The sequence below is a fragment of the Panthera pardus genome, unplaced genomic scaffold (genome assembly GCF_024362965.1).
Source record: "Panthera pardus isolate Hobbes unplaced genomic scaffold, ASM2436296v1 HiC_scaffold_13, whole genome shotgun sequence".
Classification (NCBI taxonomy): domain Eukaryota; kingdom Metazoa; phylum Chordata; class Mammalia; order Carnivora; family Felidae; genus Panthera; species Panthera pardus.
This window is the reverse complement of record NW_026526688.1, coordinates 28,386,480-28,407,612: the sequence shown is the minus strand read 5'-3', so window position 1 is coordinate 28,407,612 and position 21,133 is coordinate 28,386,480. Positions and strand designations below refer to the sequence as shown.

General features: G+C 39.5%; 1 protein-coding gene and 1 pseudogene across 12 annotated transcripts in view; one reads left to right on the top strand and one right to left on the bottom strand.

Annotated features, from left to right (window-relative positions):
* The window catches only part of RBPMS (RNA binding protein, mRNA processing factor), a 176,294-nt gene that overhangs the window by 116,830 nt on the left and 38,331 nt on the right, over positions 1 to 21,133 (bottom strand). The window contains exon 1 of one of the 12 annotated variants that reach the window (XM_053900928.1): positions 282 to 350. The exons of the other annotated variants lie outside the window; for them this stretch is intronic. Within the exon in view, the coding sequence (XP_053756903.1) occupies positions 282 to 335 (54 nt within the window). The 5' untranslated portion in view covers positions 336 to 350. Of the gene's footprint in view, positions 1 to 281; positions 351 to 21,133 lie in introns of those variants that run through there. 12 annotated transcript variants of the gene reach the window in all.
* LOC109277262 (hypoxanthine-guanine phosphoribosyltransferase-like) lies at positions 2,772 to 3,599 on the top strand (annotated as a pseudogene).

The following is a 21,133-nucleotide window of genomic DNA, read 5'->3' as shown; positions in this document are numbered from 1 at the left end:
TAAGAGCTCCAAAAAATATAATCAGAAAGCTAATCTTCCGGAGAATAGGTCACATAATTCAGTGTTTTACATATGCCTGATCGCAAGAAAGCCCAGACTGTTGGTCAGAAAATAGATCTTACCTCCTGAAATTCTGATTCAGGCTTAGGAGCCTGAATTTTTAACAAGCAACAGATGATTCTCCTGATCAGACATATTTGGGAAACATAACACATCACCAAATCCACAGGAAGGTTTTCTAGTTTTAAAAGAACATACAAACGACATTCAATTATACTTACTCCCAACTGAGATGAGGTTGTGGCCCCTGAAAGCTTCTCACTGCCAAATGCCATAGGGCCTGTTGCGAAGGCATTGCTTGATCTTGGAGCAGAGGTCTTTGAGCCAGACCCAGAGTGAATTTCACACAGGCAGAGAAGAATCAGACCCTTTTGTCTGAGAAACAGATTTGCAATTATATTTTATGAGGTACTCCTGCATTTATTTAGGAGGAAATCACTCAAGCTGTGCTTAAACTAGTGACACAATGAAGTTTTACTATGATCCTTTATTGAAAATATTGAGAGTAATTCTCCTGAGACACTCCCTAAATTTCTGAGATGTTAAAAGTTTGCGGGTGTTTTAAGTAGCCTGAGAAGCAGATCAACGAGCCAATAGGCAAGGAGTGATTAATGAGAACTTACTACTTGTAAGAAGTGGTAAATCAGTATTCAAATTTGTCACATAGAAATTTGTTAAAATGTAGACCGATTCAGCAGATCTAGAGTGGGGCCTGAGATTCTACATTTCTAGCTAGCTGCCAGGTCCACAGACCACGCTAGAAAATTTCTACGGGAAGGATCACCCAAATTTAAATGTGCCTAAGGATGACAGGGACAACACGATTACTTAAAATGAAGATCCTTGGTCTTCATTCCTGGATATTCTGATTAAGAAAGAACGAGACCTTGGAGGCTGCAATCTTAGCAAGAGCTTTAGAGTATACTGCTATAGGCAGTGCATAGAACCCACACTGAGAAATACTACTAGAAAAGTCACAAAGATTAGTAAAGTTTGGTATCTCTTACAGGATAGGGGAAAAAAGAGATCTGTGCCAAACAGCCATGCTTCAAAGACAGTATGAGATACTTGTTAAGAACAGTACTCATAATTTTCCCTAAAAGTTGTAAGACACTGACATTTTGGAGAGGAAGAGATTTTAAAGTTTTAATTAACGAACAATAACTATTAAGTATGAAAAGGACAATTTCTATATAAAAAGCTAAGTATCCCTCATATGATACAAACAAATGCCAGGAGCTAACGTCATGCAGTCTGATATAACAAATGATGGTTTGATGCTAAAAGCTATTTGTCCTGACGTATGTCCCACAGTAAATACTATAAACATCCTGTTGACTGGCAGAAATAGGAGGCACAAAAACCATTTGGCATCTTTACCCAGCATCACCACAGAAGTCAAAGATGACAGAATTACAGGAACTATACAGAAGGAAATGAAAAAACGTACCATTTCTATGCACTAACAGAAAATTCTTGTGAGTAGAGGTGGGGAGAGCTAATAAATTTAGATGCCAACAGTCCTGTTCATCTAGTATCTGGACAAAATGCCAGTGATGAATATGTGCTCTAACCTAGCAACTCCCTATCTCTTCTCTGCATGATAGCTAGTATTTTGTTTACTATGGTTTGGATGCCTGTCAATGGTAATGCCCAGTTACAATCATGTCCGCACATCAAACATGAATTAGTCATTCTGTCCTGCTTTCCCATTGGCTGGACTTGACGGACCTTAGTTTCTTGGCCACCTCTGAATAGAGGTAACAGGCCTCTGTGGAACACCCATACTTTTCATAGCTAAGCACTGACGACTGTACAATACATTCTAATCATCACCTTCCTCTTAAGTTCAACCTATAGTGAGTTAGCAGAAATGTAACCTTGTTGAGGCAACTGACAAAAGGGGAAGGTAGAGCACTACAATGTACACCTAAAATTAATGTAACACTTTGGGGCACCTGGGTGGCTCAGTCGGTCGTGTCTGACCTCAGCTCAGATCTCACGGTTTTTGAGTTCAAGCCCCGCATCAGGCTCTGTGCTGACAACTCGGAGCCTGAAGCCTGCTTCAGATTCTGTGTCTCCTCTCTCTACCCCTCCCATGCTCATGCTCTGCTCTCTCAATAATGAATAAACATTAAAATAAATAAGTAAATAAATAAAATTAATGTAACACTGTATGTTAACTATACTGGAATTAAAATTAAAAAGAGTAAGGTAGAGTGATATGAAGGAAAAAGCACTGAGAAGGAATTATAAGTTCTATATGCTAGTACTAATAACCTTTGACCACTGCTTCATTCCTGAAAGCTGCTGAGCAGAGATGTAACATCTGAGAAAGTTAGAAATACTAGAACTAAAACAATGATGAAAAAGAAACACGGAACAACTCTATAGTGGTTCCAGATTAATGACCATTCCCAAATCAACACTGCACCCAGCAAACCATTCTGCAGTCCCCAGAAGACAGGAGAGATTTGTAGTATTAACTAACAATTTGACTTTTAAAAACAAAAGGGTGTGGGGCACCTGGGTGGCTTAGCTGGTTAACTGTCCAACTCTTGGTTTAGGCTCAGGTCATGATCTCAGGTTTCACGAGTTTGAGCCCTGCATCAGTCTCCTTGCTGATAGTGTAAAGCCTTCAGAGCTCTCTCTTTGCCCCTCCCCCATGCACGAGTTCTCTCTCAAAAGATGAACTTTTTGCTCCTCCTCTGGCTGCCCTCAGCACGTGTGCCCATCAGCTCTGTTATGGCGACCCACACCCCAGCATTGTGATTAGTGATGATGAACCAGGTTATGACCTAGATTTATTTTGTGTACCTCATCATTACGCTGAGGGTTTGGGAAAGGTGTTTATTTCTCATGGACTAGTTATGGACAGGACTGAGCGTCTTGCCTGAGACATGTTGAAGGAGATGGGTGGCCATCACATCGTAGCCCTCTGTGTGCTCAAGGGGGGCTATAAATTCTTTGCCGACCTGCTGGATTATATCAAAGCATGGAACAGAAATAATGATGGATCCATTCCTATGACTGTAGATTTCATCAGACTGAAGAGCTACTATAATGACCGGTCAACAGGAGACATAAAAGTAATTGGTGGAGATGATCTCTCAACGTTAACTGGAAAGAATGTCTTGATTGTTGAGGATGTAACTGATACTGGCGAAACAATGCAAACCTTCCTTGCTCTCCATGGTCAAGCAGCATAATCCAAAGATGGTCAAGGTTGCAAGCTTGCTGGTGAAGAGGACACCTCGAAAAGTGTTGGCTATAAACCAGACATTGTTGGATTTGAAATCCCAGACAAGTTTGTAGTAGGATATGCCCTTGACTACAATGAATACTTCAGGGCCTCGAATCACATTTGTGTCATTAGTGAAACTGGAAAAGCAAAATACAAAGCCTAAGATGAGATTTCAAGTTGAGTTTGGAAGCACCTGGAGTCCCCTTGGAATCACCAGTCCCATGTTCTAGTTCTGTGGCCAGCTGCCCAATAGAGCTTTTTGCATGTATCTCCTAAGGATTTTATCTGTTTTGTATTTTAGAAATGTCAGTTGCTGCATTCTGAAGTCTTTATTTGCACTATGAGCATATAGACTATCAGTTCCCTTTGAGTGGACTGTTTGATTTGTGAATGAAAAATCTCTTAAACCACACCACTATTGAATGAAAATAATGAAATTGTATCTGTAAGAAACATTTAAAGAGAAGATATATTAGTTTTTTAATTGGTATTTTAACTTTTATACATTCAGGAAAGAACAGAAGTGACTGAATATTGGCAATTATACTACTGTGTATTTAGAAGAGGAAGAAACAGTCAGTTTTCCTATCAGTGACAGCATCTAAGGTATTGTTGTGTTGGATAAGCCATACGTCCTGGAATTATTTTACTGTTTCAATAGTATCAACTGTATTTTCTCACTTGTTCAGATTATTTCTGGTGAATCTTTGTCAACAGTTCTTTTATTTTTATTTATTTATTTTTTAACGTTTATTTATTTTTGAGACAGAGAGAGACAGAGCGTGAATGGGGGAGGGGCAGAGAGAGAGGGAGACACAGAATCGGAAGCAGGCTCCAGGCTCTGAGCCATCAGCCCAGAGCCCGATGCGGGGCTCGAACTCACAGACCGCGAGATCGTGACCTGAGCTGAAGTCGGCCGCTTAACCGACTGAGCCCCCCAGGCGCCCCTGTCAACAGTTCTTTTAAATACAAATCAGCAAATTCCAGAAAACTTTACCACATTTTGAATTGTTCAGTGTAAAAATCCTTACAATAAAGGCCGTCTCTTTAAAAAATAAATAAATAAATGAACTTTTAAAAATTAAAATAATAGGGGCACCTGGGTGGCTCAGTTGGTTAACTGACTCTTGATTTCAACTCAGGTCATGATTGAGCCCTGGGTCAGGCTCTATGCTGATGGTGCAGAGCTTGCTTGGGATTCATATTCATCCTCTCTCTCTCTCTCTCTCTCTCTCTCTCTCTCTCCCCGCCCCCCCTCAAAATAAAAATAAATATTAAACAATTTAAAAACAAGTGGGTTAAATACCTCCAGAAATAAAATTAGACCCCAAAAGCCACAGAAATCCCCAGTCTCTCACTCGTTCTTCATTCTCATCATATACATCCATCACCAATAGACTGTTTCTTGTTGGGACACTCTTGTAAAATGGCAGTTTTCCCTGAGAAAAGACACTAGCCTCATTCACACCTCTAGAGAGCCTGAAATAATGGGAACTATTTCCAAAGAGAAAACTGTTTGGGGGGAGGGGGAGATAATAATCTACATCTATCAGAATCTTAACTTAGTTCCTGCACAAGGCATTCTTGCTTTGCTTGACAGACAACCTTCACACAACCTATACCAAAAACACCCACGAATAACGAAAGACATTTCTGTCTTGCCTAATCAATAAAACCCCAGGAGTACAGACCCTGTGTCAGTGGCAGAATACCTGATCTACATCATTTTATAAGTGAAGTTAATCAGACAGAAGGTTAGGAAAGTATGAAAAAGAAATCTCCTGAGGCTTAAGGCACTGGGACGGCAGGTGTAAATCTAAAGACTTCAGGAGCCCAAGCCAGTGAAACGTGTTGTGGCCTGCCTACTTCTGTTACAGAACAGGTTATGAAAAAAACCTGCTATGTTATAGGCGCCCAGGGCCTGTTCAAGACCCCAACATTTCTTTTGGCATGCAAGTGATTATTCTACCTCCAGGGCTTTTAAAACACTCTACTTTTAAACAAATATTAAAATGCTGGCTAGTTACCATACTTATTGATGTTTTCTACTCATTTTAATATATGCAGTAGGGTTTTTGCTAAAGAAATACACCTGCCTTTCATCAGGGAGTATCATAAAAGGCTAAGGAAAAATAACTTCACTCCAAAGTTTTTCTATTTTTAAATGAAATGTTTTCCCTCAGTTTAAGAAAACATTTTTACTGCTTTCAGGCAATGAGAAACCAAATCAAACCATAAGTGACAGACCAATTAATAGCTACACTTACCCATGTTGTTACGGAAGGCCATGCCAGCCAGCATTTATAACTCCTGTTATTTTTTCATAGTACTGCAGTTCTGGAAATATTATGCAGAATTTTATGTGATGACTTCTATAATCCAAGTACCACAAATCCCAAGGCAGGAACTGGGACTGAAGATCTCAGCTGGGTGGAAAGAAACTACCAAAAGCTACCATTCACTGGCCACCTGGGACTTCCCAGCCAACATCACAGCTATGGGCATGGGGTTCTGCTCACTCTCTAGCCCCTACCTGCAGTGGCCACCCACAGTGTCTGTCCTACCTTCCTTCTCAAAGTCTAGTTCTGGGTGTTAGGGAATAAAAGCAAACAGAGTTTGTAACCATCCAGAGTTGCCACCAGACTAAGATAAGGATACCTGGAAGAGAATATTAATCCCGAAGTTGTCCATCTATAAATTCATTTCATGCTGAACTGTTTAATAATTGTTTCTTAGGAACTACCATACAAGGGATTGAATATTCTACCTCCAGGGCTTTTAAAGCAGTGTATTTTTAAACAAATATTAAAACACTGACTAGTCCTCATACTTCCTGATTGTAAAGTGACTAGATAGAACAATCTAAATTTTGTAATTTTAACCCATTCTCCTACCCGTTGTTTTAAGAGGAAAGTTATTTGGGAGAAGGAAACCATGTCTTAATTTATTTTGATGTGGCAACCTGCTTTCCATCTGCGTCTCTTGTAATACCTCCATTTGTTTAAAAGCAAGATAAACTGTTCTTTAACAAGGTTTGGAGCCCTGCTTCTAAACAGGACATCCTAGTTGACTTAGAGTGTAACTAAATGTAAATTGTAATTTTTCATGATTTTCTGTTGAAACCAAATTCTGCCCATAAAACCGTATACTCTGGTCCTGAAGGAGTTCTTTCTAAAACAATGGAAAAGTACTAAAGAGACTATCAGAGAAGCATAAACTCCCTAGAATCTGGCCTCCTCGTCACATCTGAATAATTCTGCTCCTCCCTGAGGCCCAGTTTCTCCCTATGTGGGGTGGAGGCAACAATGCTCGCTTCTGTCTCCTGAGAGGAAGTGGTGTGTGAAGAGGACAGACTTGATGGCCTACTAAGAGCCACAGGGAGAAAGGGGACATTATTCAAGTTGCTTCAAGATATCAGAACATATTCTTAGCCCCACAGGAAGGGCCAAGTCAGAAAATATCACGTTAGAGGTTTCCTATTTTAACTAAAAACTCAAGTTTAAAAATGCTACAAAGTTTGTCGTTCGCATTTTCCTTTCTATTTCTTTTCTTTGACTCTTGATCAGGCTCAAAAAATTTAAGGAATAGATGCCAGAATGGTAAACTATTCAAAAGCCTGATAATGTGGAATTAGCACTGCTCTAGAAACCATTTTTCCCTGGCAAAAGTCACCTGTCATTCTTCTCCAGCATTACTACCTGAATGAATATAAACACAATGTGCCATATCCCCAATTTCTGAGGAGATTTTTAAAAAATGTTTGTGTGTGTGTGTACGTGCGTGTGTGTGCAAGGGATAGAGAGAAACACGCATGCACAAGTGGAGGAGGGGCAGAGAGAGAGGGAGACAGAGGGTCCAAAGCAGGCTCCCCCTCTGTCAGTGGAGAGCCGGATGCAAAGCTCCACCAATGAGAATGAAACTCACCAATGCTTAACTAAGCCACCAGGTGCCCCCCCACACCCCCCAGTTTCTAAGCCTAACTTCAACTCCAGAGAACACGCAGGAGGGATGATAGACAAGATAAACAATGGATAGAAAAACCTATTCCTATGAGTATGGTCTCACAAAATTTCGATTAGACATGGGGAAGAAATGAAGAGTATATAGAGTTGTATACAATAGTTGCCAAACATTACAAGCATTTTATTACATGCATTTAATCTGAACTTCAACCAGATAAACTAGGTCTTCTCTCTGTCCCAGTTTTATACACGAGGAAACTGAGGCTCAGAAAGCTTAAGTAACTTGTAACAAACTATAAAGTGACAGAGCCAAGACTCGAACCTTAAACTTTCAAAATCTGACTCCTGAAGTCGAGGCCTGTATACCATTACACCTATTTCTACCCACTGTTCTCTATACTTTTCCAAATTCTTACCAATTTCTACCAGCCACCCCCTCTTCTTCAGCACTGCTGCTTCCATTTCAAATTCTATACTTGATAAGGTGCCTTGATGCCTTGACTTGAACTTGAGAGGCAACGTAGTAAAGAGGTGGAAGGAATAGAAAGGGAGCTGATTTTAAGACTAGTACTGAAAAGAGTAAGAGAGTTGATCCTCATGGCAATGGTAGGAAGAGCACAGGGGCCAAACCCTGGAAAGACGTCACTTTGCAACCATCTTGTGGTGTTCCACCAAGAACGTTAGGCTGTACGTTATGCCGTGCAAAGCAGGACCTTCATACATGCTTAATACTACAGCATTAACACAGTATGCGGAAAAACGGGCACAGGTTAACTAACTTCTGTTTCACTGACCTACACCACATTAGTTAAATCCTAGTGTTCTAATTAACAGAAAAGAATTACACGAAAGTCATCTATAGCCAGAAAATAGATCCTTTTTTTAAAATGTTTCATTCTGAATTCAGCAGTGGACACTGTCATCGTAAACCATTTCAGTTGTTTCCTTATCTTGGCAGAACCCACTTACTTCTAACAGCATGTGTATGTGTTCTCACACAAAATCTAGGAACACCAGAAGACTATGGCTTTCGGGCAAAAGGACAAAATGAACTAAGAGGCTTTTGAAATCTCCTGTTTATATCAGGGAGCGGTCTATAATTCATCATCTGGCAAAAAAATGTAATCACAAATGAAGTATGTGACACTTATATTAACAGCAATGTTTAAAATTTCCCTCAAATAAATGCTATATAACATTCTTTTTTAAATGATGTAGACCTATATTGCAGATATAGAGTTGTCCACGATACACTGCTAAGTTAAAAACACCATACAGGTAAAATTTTGTATACTGACACAATGAAGTTCTAAAAGTATCTCAATGAAAGTCAGATGCAGGACTTTTATTTTTTAACCTTTAGTTTTTTTGTTTTGTTTTTTTTTTTTTCCACCATGTATTTCTTAAGAATTAGGAAATCTCTCCATGTGTGACCAATTGGAAGGAAATTCTTCTGGGCTATCCAAGAGTTGCACTTTATGGATCCCAATGGTTGTAGAGTGGGTGAATCTTTTCTTATTTTGGTAAATATTGGTAACGATGACTATCCACAGTTAACTAAACACTGCATATAATATACACTTTAGTAAGAACTGCCTGTTTTCTCCAATATCTATTCTTCCTATTTCAGATTTTAGCTGGGCACACAATTTCTCCAACTCCCTTACTAGGATTATATTGCCAAGGTCTGACCAATGATGTGATGTGCTGCCTCCAAGTTCTAAGTTGTGCCTACATAACGGGAGCATTTCTTCCCTCTTTGCTGTTGTCGAGACAATATGATGGTGGGAACTGGAGCAGCTATCTTAGACCATATGATGAAAGCTACCTGTTAAAGATGGCAGAACAACAATATAGAGTCCCTGTCGAATACAGACCCACATACCTACCATGAACCACTATCCTAGACTTTCAGGTGAGAGAAAAAGGTCTATTATGTTTAAGCCACATTTTGTTTTTTGTTGCTGCAGTCAATATCCTACTGCATGCATGTGCATATACATACCCCAGGAAGTTATTCTCAGGCTACAACTAAATATCATCCCTTTTTTAAACGTAAGTTTATTAAGCTGAGGACTGAAAAATTAACCTAACTCTGCTAAATCTTTAAATAAAAAACAGAAAAAGCTGGGGAAACTGGGGAGCCTGGGTGGCTCAGTCAGTTGAGCATCTGACTTCGGCTTGGGTCATGATCTAGCAGTCCATGAGTTCAAGCCCTGAGTCGCATCGGGCTCTGTGCTGACAGCTCAGAGCCTGGCATGCTTCATTCACATTCTGTGTCTCCCTCTCTCTCTGACCCTCCCCTGCTTGCATGTTCTCTATCTCTCAAAAATAAACATAAGAAAAAAAAGAAAACAGAAGAATCTAAAATATCTTATTTTTTTAGTTAACCTCCTTGGTTCCTGAGTAGCTAGTTTGAAACAAAAATGCCTCCCCCTTATCAATTGCTGGCCTTGTTTCTTACTTGTGAAAGGAGTAAAAGATTGAAAATATTGGGAGACTGCTAAATATAAAATGTACTAACTGACCTAATGAATTAACCACAATGAAAGTTAAAGTAAATTAGAAGTTACTAAACACAATATAAAATCACCTTTAAAATTAATATACCACATTACTGTAATATGAAACAGTAACACATTAGTTTATATTAAAAAAAACAACAACAACAAGGTTTACTTCAAGCAGGTGTTCTTTGGCAATTGTGAACTATCCAAATTATGTTTGGTGTGTCATATTGGTATGTTTCAACTGATTTCACTGCCGCTTTAACAAAATCCTCACACAAATACATTTATAGAGAAACTGAAGAGGCATGGGCAGCTCAGTCAGTTAAGCAGCCAACTTCAGCACAGGTCATGATCTCACAGTTTGTGGGTTCGAGCCCCACATCATGCTCTGTGCTCACAGCCTAGAGCCTGGATACTGCTTCAGATTCTATCTCCCTCTCTCTGCCCCTCCCTGGCTCATGTTCTGTCTCTCATAAGTAAATAAAAATGTTAAAGGAAGGAAGGAAGGAAGGAAGGAAGGAAGGAAGGAAGGAAGGAAGGAAGGAAGAGGAGGGACTGGGTGGCTCAGTCCGTTAAGCGTCCAACTTCGGCTCAGGTCATGATCTCACAGCTCATGAGTTTTGAGCCCCGCGTCAGGCTCTGTGCAGACAGCTCAGAGCCTGGAGCCTGCTTTGGATTCTGTGTCTCCCTCTCTTTCTGCCCCTTCCCTGCTTGCTTGCGCGCTCTCGCTCTCTCAAAAATAAACATTAAAAAAATAAATAAATAAATAAATCATAAATGTTAGGGAGAAAGAAAAACCTAAAAACCTCAATTATCTGCTTTCCTAGAGAAAATAATTCTTTTTAGGAACATATGGATTACTGATTTACAGGTAAAAACAGAATTTATAGTTCAGACAACAGTTCAACAAACTAATCTAGAAGAAGTTATTCTCTTGAAATATCTAAATACCTATGTCTTTACTTTTGTCAAGGACTATTCCTTTCAGACATAAATATAACATTTCCCTTGAAATGTTAAATTTGTCCTTTTATAGAGTATACAGTTTCTGCTTCCAGTATCTGGTTATCTTGTTATTCTTTCAAACATTTCCACATTCTCCTTCTGGTCAAGCTTCAACCAGATAACACATGTATTAGGTAGACAAAGAAGATGAAAATCTAAAGGTCAAATTATTTCCTACTATAAGAGCTTTAATAGATTCTCAAAAGGTTTTAATAGGATAAGATGTACCAGATTTTCAGGCCAATCATAACACAGCCATGAGTTCACACAAAATATCTAACCCCACAGACATAAACTCAGGAGGCTCCTCCCTTTGGACAAGAAAGCTAAAATCTTAGCAGTGCTTAAGTTCCTTTAAACTTAAGGTTTTCTACACCACTAGATGTCCCAAAAATGATCCATCAGGAGCAAAGCAGATCAAAAGATTAAGATCCACAGGGTGGCTTTCTCTGTGTGCATAATTTAAGGTGAAACTAAGAGAGGCAAGTCAAGGCAAAAGCCACAAGTGACAACAACAACAACAAAACATTTCAGAAGTTATTTAAAATCTTTGAAGATGTACTTAAAGATCTTCTATGAGGAAGTAGGAAAGGCAAAGTGGAGTTAAGAGGAACAGAGAACTTTTATGTTCCACCTCATCCTCTTTCTTGTTCTTCTACAACTGGAAGAGTAGACTTGAAACCCAAATGCGATAGTAATATGTGAAAAATACATATGGTTACGCGTGGCTTCCTACCTTGTCCACTTTAAACTACAAAGATTTAACGTCTATTTAACATTCTTATAAATAATGGCAAACCAAAAGTTATAAAGTATAGGAAGAAATCAGTTTTGCACCTAACATTTACATGGTGTTTACAAATGCTTTGTACATGTGAATCCACAAACCCTAATCCACAATTCCAAAATCTAAAAGCTCTCAAAGTCTAATTCGAGTTGAAAAGAGAGAGGTTGTATGTGCAAACTCAATGGGTGGCAAAGCAGAACCTGAAGTGTTTACTTATGGTCTTAATTTATCCCACTCAGTGTAACTATTTGCTTTACTACAGACATAATGTGCTTAATTATTAAAGTGCTACCTTAACCTCACTGTGCTTATTATCTTTGGGTTACGTACTGTGTCATCTTTCAAAATCTCAAAGATTCTGAGGCACCTGGGTGGCTCAGTTGGTTAAACGTCCAACTTCAGCTCAGGTCATGATCTCACAGTTCATGAGTTCAAGCCCCACGTCAGGCTCTGTGCTGACAGCTCAGAGCCTGCTTCCAATTCTGTGTCTCCCTTTTTCTCTGCTCCTCCCCTGCTCACTCTGTCTCTCTCTCAAAAATAAATAAACATTAAAAAAAAATTTTTTTTTTTAATTTGAAAGATTCTGAAGCACATCTGGTCCTGAGGATTTCAGGTAAGGAAGTGTAGACCTGTATGAATTCAATTACCCCTACCACAAACCTGTGAGATAGAAGCTATTTTTCAAATGAGGAAACAGAGGGTTAAAGAACCCACCCAAGGTAAAAAAGATGATTAAGTATTACAGCAACTCCAACAGTTCAAAGCCTGCATTCTTAACCATTACCTATGCAGACTTTTCCTTCTACATAGATGAGATTTTTGGTTTTCCAGCCATAATTAACAAAATTAATGCAGAAATCCTTTTATTTTTTTCAATCTTTTAAAAAACCATCGTTATGCTTCAGAAAAAAAGTAATATATTTTAAGGTAAAAAAACAACTTTGGACCCACTCTAATATTTTTAAAACCACCAACATCCTCCAGCACATTCCTCCAGATGCAGGTCGTGAGTCAACAGAACATTAAGTGTCACAACTGTCCTCCCTACTGAGGAGCTGCTGCTAGCATTATGAACAAAGGTGTCCAAGGACAATACCATGGTTAAAAAAAAAAAAAAAAGGTTATAGTGTACAAAAAATTAATGATTAAGAGTCATCTCACCAGCAAGGTGGGCTAATCGCCAAATCGTTCTATAGCCTTTCCCAAAAGTCCCGGTTCAGTCACTCCCATCACTCAAAATGCCATCCTCTCACCTTTCCCTCCTCCGGTTTCACGAATCTTAAATACAACCCTTGCAAGTATTTGGGTTCTCTGCGCCCCACAACCTTCTCCCAACATGGCGCAGGCTGAGGCGAAGCTACCGGAAGTGGGGCTGCGCGCCAGATCCAGATCGGGCTTCCACCTCTGCAGTTGGCTCCTCCCAGAAGGCAGTGTCGGTGGGAGGAAGGCAAAAGCCGGCAAAGAGATGAAGACCTGAGACTCAGTCTCACTGTTAACAAGACAGGAAGTGTTCCAGGAAGACGCAGGGTTGAGGGCGGAGGATGTGGGAAATGCAATTAAAATGGACAAGGGGGCGCCTGGGTGGCTCAGTCGGTTGAGCGTCCAACTTCGGCTCAGGTCATGATCTCACAGCTCGTGGGTTCGAGCCCCGCGTCGGGCTCTGGTGCTGACAGCTGGGAGCCTGGAGCCTGCTTCTGTCTCTGTGTCTCCCTCTCTCTCTGCCCCTAACCCACTCACATTCTGTCGCTCTCAAAAATAAACAAACATTTAAAAAAATTTTTTTAATAAATAAATAAAATAAAATGGACAAGGATGTGGGGTGCCTGGGTGGCTCAGTATGTTAAGCTTCCCAATCTTGGTTTTGGCTCAGGTCATGATCTCACGATTGAGGAGATGGAGTTCCCAGTTAGGCTCTGCGTTGACAGAATGGGATTCTCTCTCCCCTCTTTCTCTGCCCCACCCATTCTCTTTCTCAAAATAAACAAAGTTAAAAACAAAACAAAACAAAAAAAAAGCACCAGGCTGTGACTCGCCAAGAATGTTTACAGAAACAAGATAAAGCGCCACCAAATCGGCATTCTGCAGCTGCCAGTCAGAGGAGAGGGGGTGAGGGAGGAAAACCTTCCAGTGACATGGTAGTGTTACAAAATGCAGGGCAATGGTGAAAAGCCACTAAAGATCTGGAGAGGCAGAGAATAAGAAAAATGTAGTGTAAAGAATCTAAAATGTTTTGTATATTTTGGCTTATTTATGCCTATATCACCAGCGGGAACATTTGGCATATTAAAGGTCCAAGAAAGTATCCTCTAAAATTGTTAGTCCCTGCATGTTCTTTGGTCAGAACTTACCAGTGATCTTCTATACAAGTTTACTTGATTCTCTAATGATCTGTAGTCAGCATGAGGCAGACTATAAAGTTCTTTCTGATACAATATTAAGACGATACAGAAAATAAAAAACTAACACTGATGACAGATCTATCAAACATAAAATACTGGATTTTTTTTTCTCTTTTTGAAGGGTTCATCTCTCAGATTTAACAGCAAGGAATCACTTTGCTACTAAAGACTTTGAAACAAAGAAAGGATGGAAATTAGGCATTATGATGGAAGAAGTGAAATACTAGACAGCTGAGTAGATCCACCACCTTATCCATCTTCCTGGACTGTACAGTATCTGGAACATTTCCATAAATGGGCAAGAAACACCCTGGTGCATCGACTATATAGGTATACATGTTGTTTGTAAACTTGTAGGACATGAATGCATTCCCCACAATCCGTTCTACTGAACATTATTTTTTTTGTATCAGCATAATAGTTGTGCCAAGTTTGAGATGTGCAACTTTAGTTACCATAATGTTGCACTGCTTTCTTCTACATGGGTTAAAAAGTCCCATACTGGCTGTAATGAACATCAAGAAACAAACCTATTAAAAGTGAAAGAAAACAGGGACGTCTGGTGGCTCAGTCAGTTGAGTGGCCAGAGTCTTGATTTCCGCTCAGGTCATGATCTTACATTTCGTGGGTTCAAGTCCCATGTTGGGCTCCACGCTGTTAGTTAACAGTGCAGAGGTACTTGGGATTCTCTCTCTCCCTTTCTCGGCCCTTCCCCTGCTCATGCTCGCTCTCTCTCTCAAAATAAATAAATAAAACTTAGAAAAATGTTTTTTAAGTGAAAGCAAACAAATTTAAAACTCTAGCTTTTTTTTTTTTTTTTTAGGGGCACCTGGGTGGCTCAGTCAGTTGAGCATCCAACTTTGGCTCAGGTCATGATCTTGTGATCATGAGTTCAAGCCCCACATTGGGCTCTGTGCTGACAGCTGAGAGCCTGGAGCCTGCTTCAAATTCTGTGTCTCCCTCTCTCTCTGCCCCTCCCCCTGCTCATGCTCTCTCTCAAAAATAGACATTAAAAAAAAACACTCTAGCTTTTTAGACAGCACACAAATCTCATATTTGTACACCCGGGGACACTGAAAACTTTGATGGTTATGGTTAGTGTTAAACACTGACAATTACTATATAATAATAATAAAACCATAAAACAAGTGTTGCTGAAGATGTAGAGAAACTGAACCCCTTCTGCACTGTTGTAGGAATGTAAAATGGTGCCCCCTCTATGGAAAACAGTACAGCAATTCTTCAAAAAATTGAACATAGAATTACCCCATGATCCAGAAATCTCACTTCTGGGTATACATCCAAAAGAACTGAAAGCAGGATCTCAAAGAGATGTTTCATGTTTACAGCAGCATAATTCACAATAGCCAGGGATGGAAGCGACCCAAAAATGCCCATCAACAAATGAATGGACAAAGAAAATGCGGTATATACATACAATGAAGTATTATTCAGCCTTAAAAAGGAAGGAAATTCTAACATATGCTACAACATGGATGAACCTGAGGACAGTATGTTAAGTTAGATAAAGCCAGTCACAAAAAGACCTACTGTATGACTCCACTTATGTAAGATATCTAAAGTAGACAAATTGATAGAAACAAAGTAGAGTGGTGGTTGCCGGAGGCGGGGGGGGGGGGGAGGGATGGGGAAATGGGGAGTTGTTTAATAGGTAAATAGTTTCGGTTTTGCAAGAAAAAGTTCTGGAGATGTTGTACAACATGAATACGCTGACTCTAACTGAACTGTACATTTAGAAAATTGTTAAGACGGCAAATTATATCTTTTTTAAACCACAATTAAAATTTTTAAGTTATTTTTTAAAAAAAGAATCTGGCAATTAGCAAGACAGAAGTGAATGGAAGATTAACTGTAAGGAAGAACTTTTTACTCCTTTTAGAAAAACAGATCTTCAGTGGCGCCTGAGAGACTCGGTAGGCTGATTGCCCAAATTTGGCTTAGGTCATGATCTTGCGTCGTGGGTTCGAGCCCCGCATTGGGCTCTGTGCTGACAGCTCAGAGCCTGGAGCCTGCTCAGGATTCTGTGTGTGTGTGTGTGTGTGTGTGTGTGTGTGTGTGTGTGTGTGTGTGTGTCTCTCTCTCGCTCTCTGCCCCTCCCCCACTCATGTTCCCACTCTCTTGCTCTCTCTCTCTCTCAAAACATAAAAACTGTTAAAAGAAAAAAAAAATTAAAAACAGATCTTCAGAATGTCAAAAGATTTTCCCACCACATTCCTTTTTTTTTTTTTGGAGACAATCACTAGAAGGTCAACCTACTTAAGGCTCTCTTTGTAAATAAAATCAGTGCCTCCACATCATTATACTACCCTGAGAAAGGACTCTCAAAGGAAAAGATTTTGCTTTATGATCAAAATTACTTCATTTCTTGGAATTTGCCAATTCACGATTCCTCCAACTCGGCTTTAAGATCCAACAGGAAACATGGAAAAAAAGAACACATCCTTTCCTTTTGGCTTTGTGATTAAAGAGATTTGCTTTTAGATGATGCACACAAAATTTATCCTCCAAACATTATTTCCTTGAAGATGGTGACTGATTACAGTTCACGTTAGCTTCATCTAAAATAAGGAAGGCCAAAATAACCACAAGTACTATAGCATCAGACTATTTTTGATATTTCTAAGTAAATTCAGATAGTTCTCCACAGGAAAAAAAAATTTTTTAATAAGACCACACCTTCCTATCTCTAGCTCTGGATAGAACACAACTTACCCTAAATTGTAGCATATCCACGCTAATACCATCACTAATGCAAAGGGAAACAGAAACATAAAAAGATAAAACAATATAGTATCTGTACTTGAAATGCCTCTCCCTTTACCCCCCCACCCCACGTGTTAGGATAAAGAACTAAGTAATACCAATTGCAGAGGTAAATGGGAATTCTCCCTTTCCTCTGTAAAAAAAAAAAAAAAAAAAAAAGGTAAAATCAAGTTATACTTTTGCTTCAACCCATATTTCCTCAACCCAAGTCACTTACTTAAAAGTTTCAGGTAAAATGGTGTTCATGTTTCAAAAATGGCATTTACTCGAAGGTCATTCACGTAAAATGGCAGCTCTTGTTTTTCTTAACCCTTGAAATAATGACTATCATCAACTTCTGATTCTATGGACTATCAGTCTACTCCACAACACAGGGAGGACAGAAGGGACAAATCTACTTATATTTTGCACCTAATGAAGGTTATAATAACCATCCTAAAACTTGGAAAGAAAAGTTGTAAGACAAGCAGTTGGCTTAGAGATTTTACAGACCAGGGTGCCTGGGTGGCTCAGTCAGTTAAGCATCCGACTTCGGCTCAGGTCATGATCTCACAGTTTGTGAGTTCAGGTTCCATGTCGGGCTCTGTGCCGACAGCTCCAAGCCTGGAGCCTGCTTTGGATTCTGTGTCTCCCTCTCTCTCTCTGCCCCTCCCCCCCCCAAAAAATAAGCATAAAAAATTAAAAAAGAAAATTTACAGACTATTTAGAGAACCCTGTTAATTAACTATTATTTTACCAAAAGCCATCGGGCTATTTATCAACAAGGGAAGAGGAAGATGAGAATGAAAAATATCCAAATTGTGCTCTAAGACAAACTTGAGCAGATAAGTCATTTCCTAAGTGAAAACAATGTAATTTCTGTTTGTTTTAAAGAGCATTCAAAGTTTAATGCAAAATTCTTCTGAAGTAAACTTGTTTATCTAACTGGAGAAGATCAATTTTAATGTTTGACCTATAATCCTGGCAACTCTAGGTCAAACTGCTATACATATAACAAAGATTGTAAACATTTAAAGGTTCATTACTTATTCAATTACATTCAGGAAACATTTATTAAGTGCCCAAGAGCAAGGATCTCTGGTAGTATAAAATCCAATCCTATCAATTCAACACAATGAATCCATCACTTTCTTTTTCGGAACAAAAACACAAGCAAACCATAACTGCATGAAAGGAATGCAAGGGCACTCTAGGCAAAGCTGTGGCAAACCACACATACACCAGCCTTGGAGAAGCAAGGAGACAGGTAACTTGCTTAACAACAACAAAAAAAACTAAAGTCTTAAGTAACAGTTATGTTAAAGAAACAGGATACTTGCCAACCTGTTCCGCAGCTCTTATCAAGCTGTGCTCAAGACCACAAAATCCTATCTGAAGACTGGCAGGGACAAACAAGCTGGAGACCCAGACATGAGCAATCAGGCCTGTTAAGAAACTGGAAACTACAGCATATATAAATGGTTGAAGAAAGTAAAGATGTGTAGCTTGAAGGGGAAAAAGGCTCAGAAAAATCTGACAGCACATTTAAAATATTTTTAGAGCTCCCCTGTATAAGGAGTAGGTTTATTATTCCAAAAACATTTTTGTGCCTTGTATCAATATATTGTTGATTCAAATAAGCTTGCCAAAGGTTCTTTTTCTCTCAATGACTTACCTATGAAACCTCGAGATCATTCTTGAGGTAGTCTTCCCTAACTCATCATCACCCTACCCCCCAGGGACATACAACCCTGTACATACATCCCCATTTGGCTGCTGTCTCCCCTAGCAACCAGTTATCTATGCAGATCACCGACACAGTACTCTTGCTTCATAAGGATTATTTTTTAAAATGTTTGTTTATTTTGAGAGAGAGAGAGAGAGTGCGAGCGAGGGAGAGGCAGAGAGGGAGACAGAGAATCCAAAGCAGGCTCCGCACTATTGGCACAGAGCGCAATGTGGGGCTCAAACCCACAAACCATGAGATCAAGACAGAGCTGAAATCAAGAACATCTAACCAACTGAACCACCCAGGCACCCCAAGGATTATTGATTATGAACGGGATTCTAAATTATAGCAAAGGCATAGAACTTATAAAATCATGTATCATAAAATACTAGTAGTACTGGATTATAAAGGTCTATGATATTTATCAAAGAGAATTAACCAAATCAGAGAGCAACACACCTTAAAAGGCCTCCAGAGAGCATGTATTCTGAATTAGCACCTTCACAAGGAGTTAGCAACCACCTGGACCACATGGACATGTGTCTTTGGAAATTTGGCCCTTAGAAACATGTTTTAGGACATTTTTCATTTTGTATCATTCAGCCTTGCTTACACTATAAATTCCTTGAGGATGGAGAGGTCTTCCTTTCCCAGTCCCATGAGAGCTCTTAGTTGCTGGTTAAATGGAATTTCATAAACAGCTTGCCAATGCAAAAAAAAACAAAAACAAAAACAAAAACAAAAAAAACAAACCTATACTTGGAAAACGAAATTGTGTTTGTGAGGAAGGAGTTATTTTTGCAAATATGGTAGAATCAAACACCAACTTCTTTTTCTGTTTTTAGTGGGCACAAAAGACCACTCATGGTTACCCCCACTCTCATAATAATCCTTGATACAACTAACTTCCTAAGGGTTGTAAAAATTAAAAGATCCCAGTTCTATTACTAGGCCTAATACCAATCACAGAATTTCAGAGTTACTTTAACTTGGAGACCGTCTAATGTAGCTCCCTGATTTTACTGCTTAGAAAGGTAAAGGGACTTATTGATTTAGGTCTCTAAAAAGGTAAAAAAAAAAAAATTGCTTAAACTACAAACAAGTAAGCTCGATCACCTCATAGAAGTCCCTACGTTGGTCCAGGACCACCTGAGATGCCTGAATGCTCATTTTATTCTTGAAGTCATTCATACTTGGAAGGTATCATTTAGAGAATACATAAATAAGACAAGAGTCATGTATATAATGACAAAAATCAGAACATGGGAGTTTAGGCCAACTCAACACTTACAATGAGCCAATTATAAAAACAACTACCAGGGCACCTGGCTGGCTCAAGCCAGTAGAGCGTCTGACTCTTGATCTCAGGGTCATGAGCTCAAGCTCCATGTTGGGCATGGAGCCTACTTAAAAACAACAACAAAACAAAAAACTACCATTTCATGAATTCCTGAGTACTAGACGGTTGATCTCATCCTATGCATATACTAGCTCACGTAATCATCCCCATGATTCTGCCACTGCAAATATAATTATCCCTGGTTTACAGATGAGACAAATGAGGCTCCTTTTACCCAAAGAAAAAGCCTCAAAACAGAGTGTGGGTTTAAACCCAGGCCTGTCTGACTTAAAGCCTGTGCAACACTATGTTGCGCTACCTTAAATACTATCTTGTGGTTCCTGAAAACTGTTTGTTCCCTAGGATCACATCTCCAAATGTTTGGAAAGGCATACACAAGATGGAAGGTGGTATTGTTCAGTGCAACAGGCGAGGGTCTAGAAGCCTGGCCCACCAGAGTCCTGACCCATCATTCAGTGGTTCTGAATAACCAGGACACGCAGAATAGACAGGTTTTAAGAAAAGCTTAACAGGGGCGCCTGGGTGGCTCAGTCGGTTAAGCAGCCGACTTCGGCTTGGGTCATGATCTCGCAGTCCGTGAGTTCAAGCCCCACGTTGGGCTCTGTGCTGACAGCTCGGAGCCTGGAGCCTGTTTCGGATTCTGTGGATTCTGTGTCTCCCTCTCTCTGACCCTCCCCTGTTCATGCTCTGTCTCTCCCTGTCTCAAAAATAAATAAAACGTTTAAAAAAAAAAAAAAAAAAAAGCTTAACAGGGCAAACTTTAAGAAATGAAATTATCAGTTATTCCTAAGTCATTGCCCTTAAAATTCATAGAACCTGATAAACTATTCCCAACTACATAGGACAACCCTAGAAAGAAAAACCTCACCCTCCCCCCCAAAAATATTTTAAAATCCAAACACAGAGAACTCTAGATTTTGCCTCCCTTGTAGGTGTTTATTTTGTTTCACAATTAAGTGGCCATTGGAAGAATAAGTTTTTTCAAAGTTCTGGAAAGTCATCTTAAATTAGGCCCCGGAAAGAAATGGAATCTCTTTTAGTCATGACTCTTGTTTTCTTTAAAAGTTCATGTTTGGGTCAGCCAAGTTTTAAACGGTAAAATTATATTGCTGTGTTGTTAGTCAAGTTTGGGAGTGGGGCTGGGGTGAAGCCGCTAGCTATTTGGATCACTGTAGGGCAGCTTATCTGGTTTCTATACTGAAAGAAGGGTCTGTCTATTCTTAGGCAAAAGACATCATCATTTTAGAGGAGCAGAAGCTTGCACTGGATTTCTATCGAATGATCCACATGAGAAGACTCAAGAGAAGTCTAGCT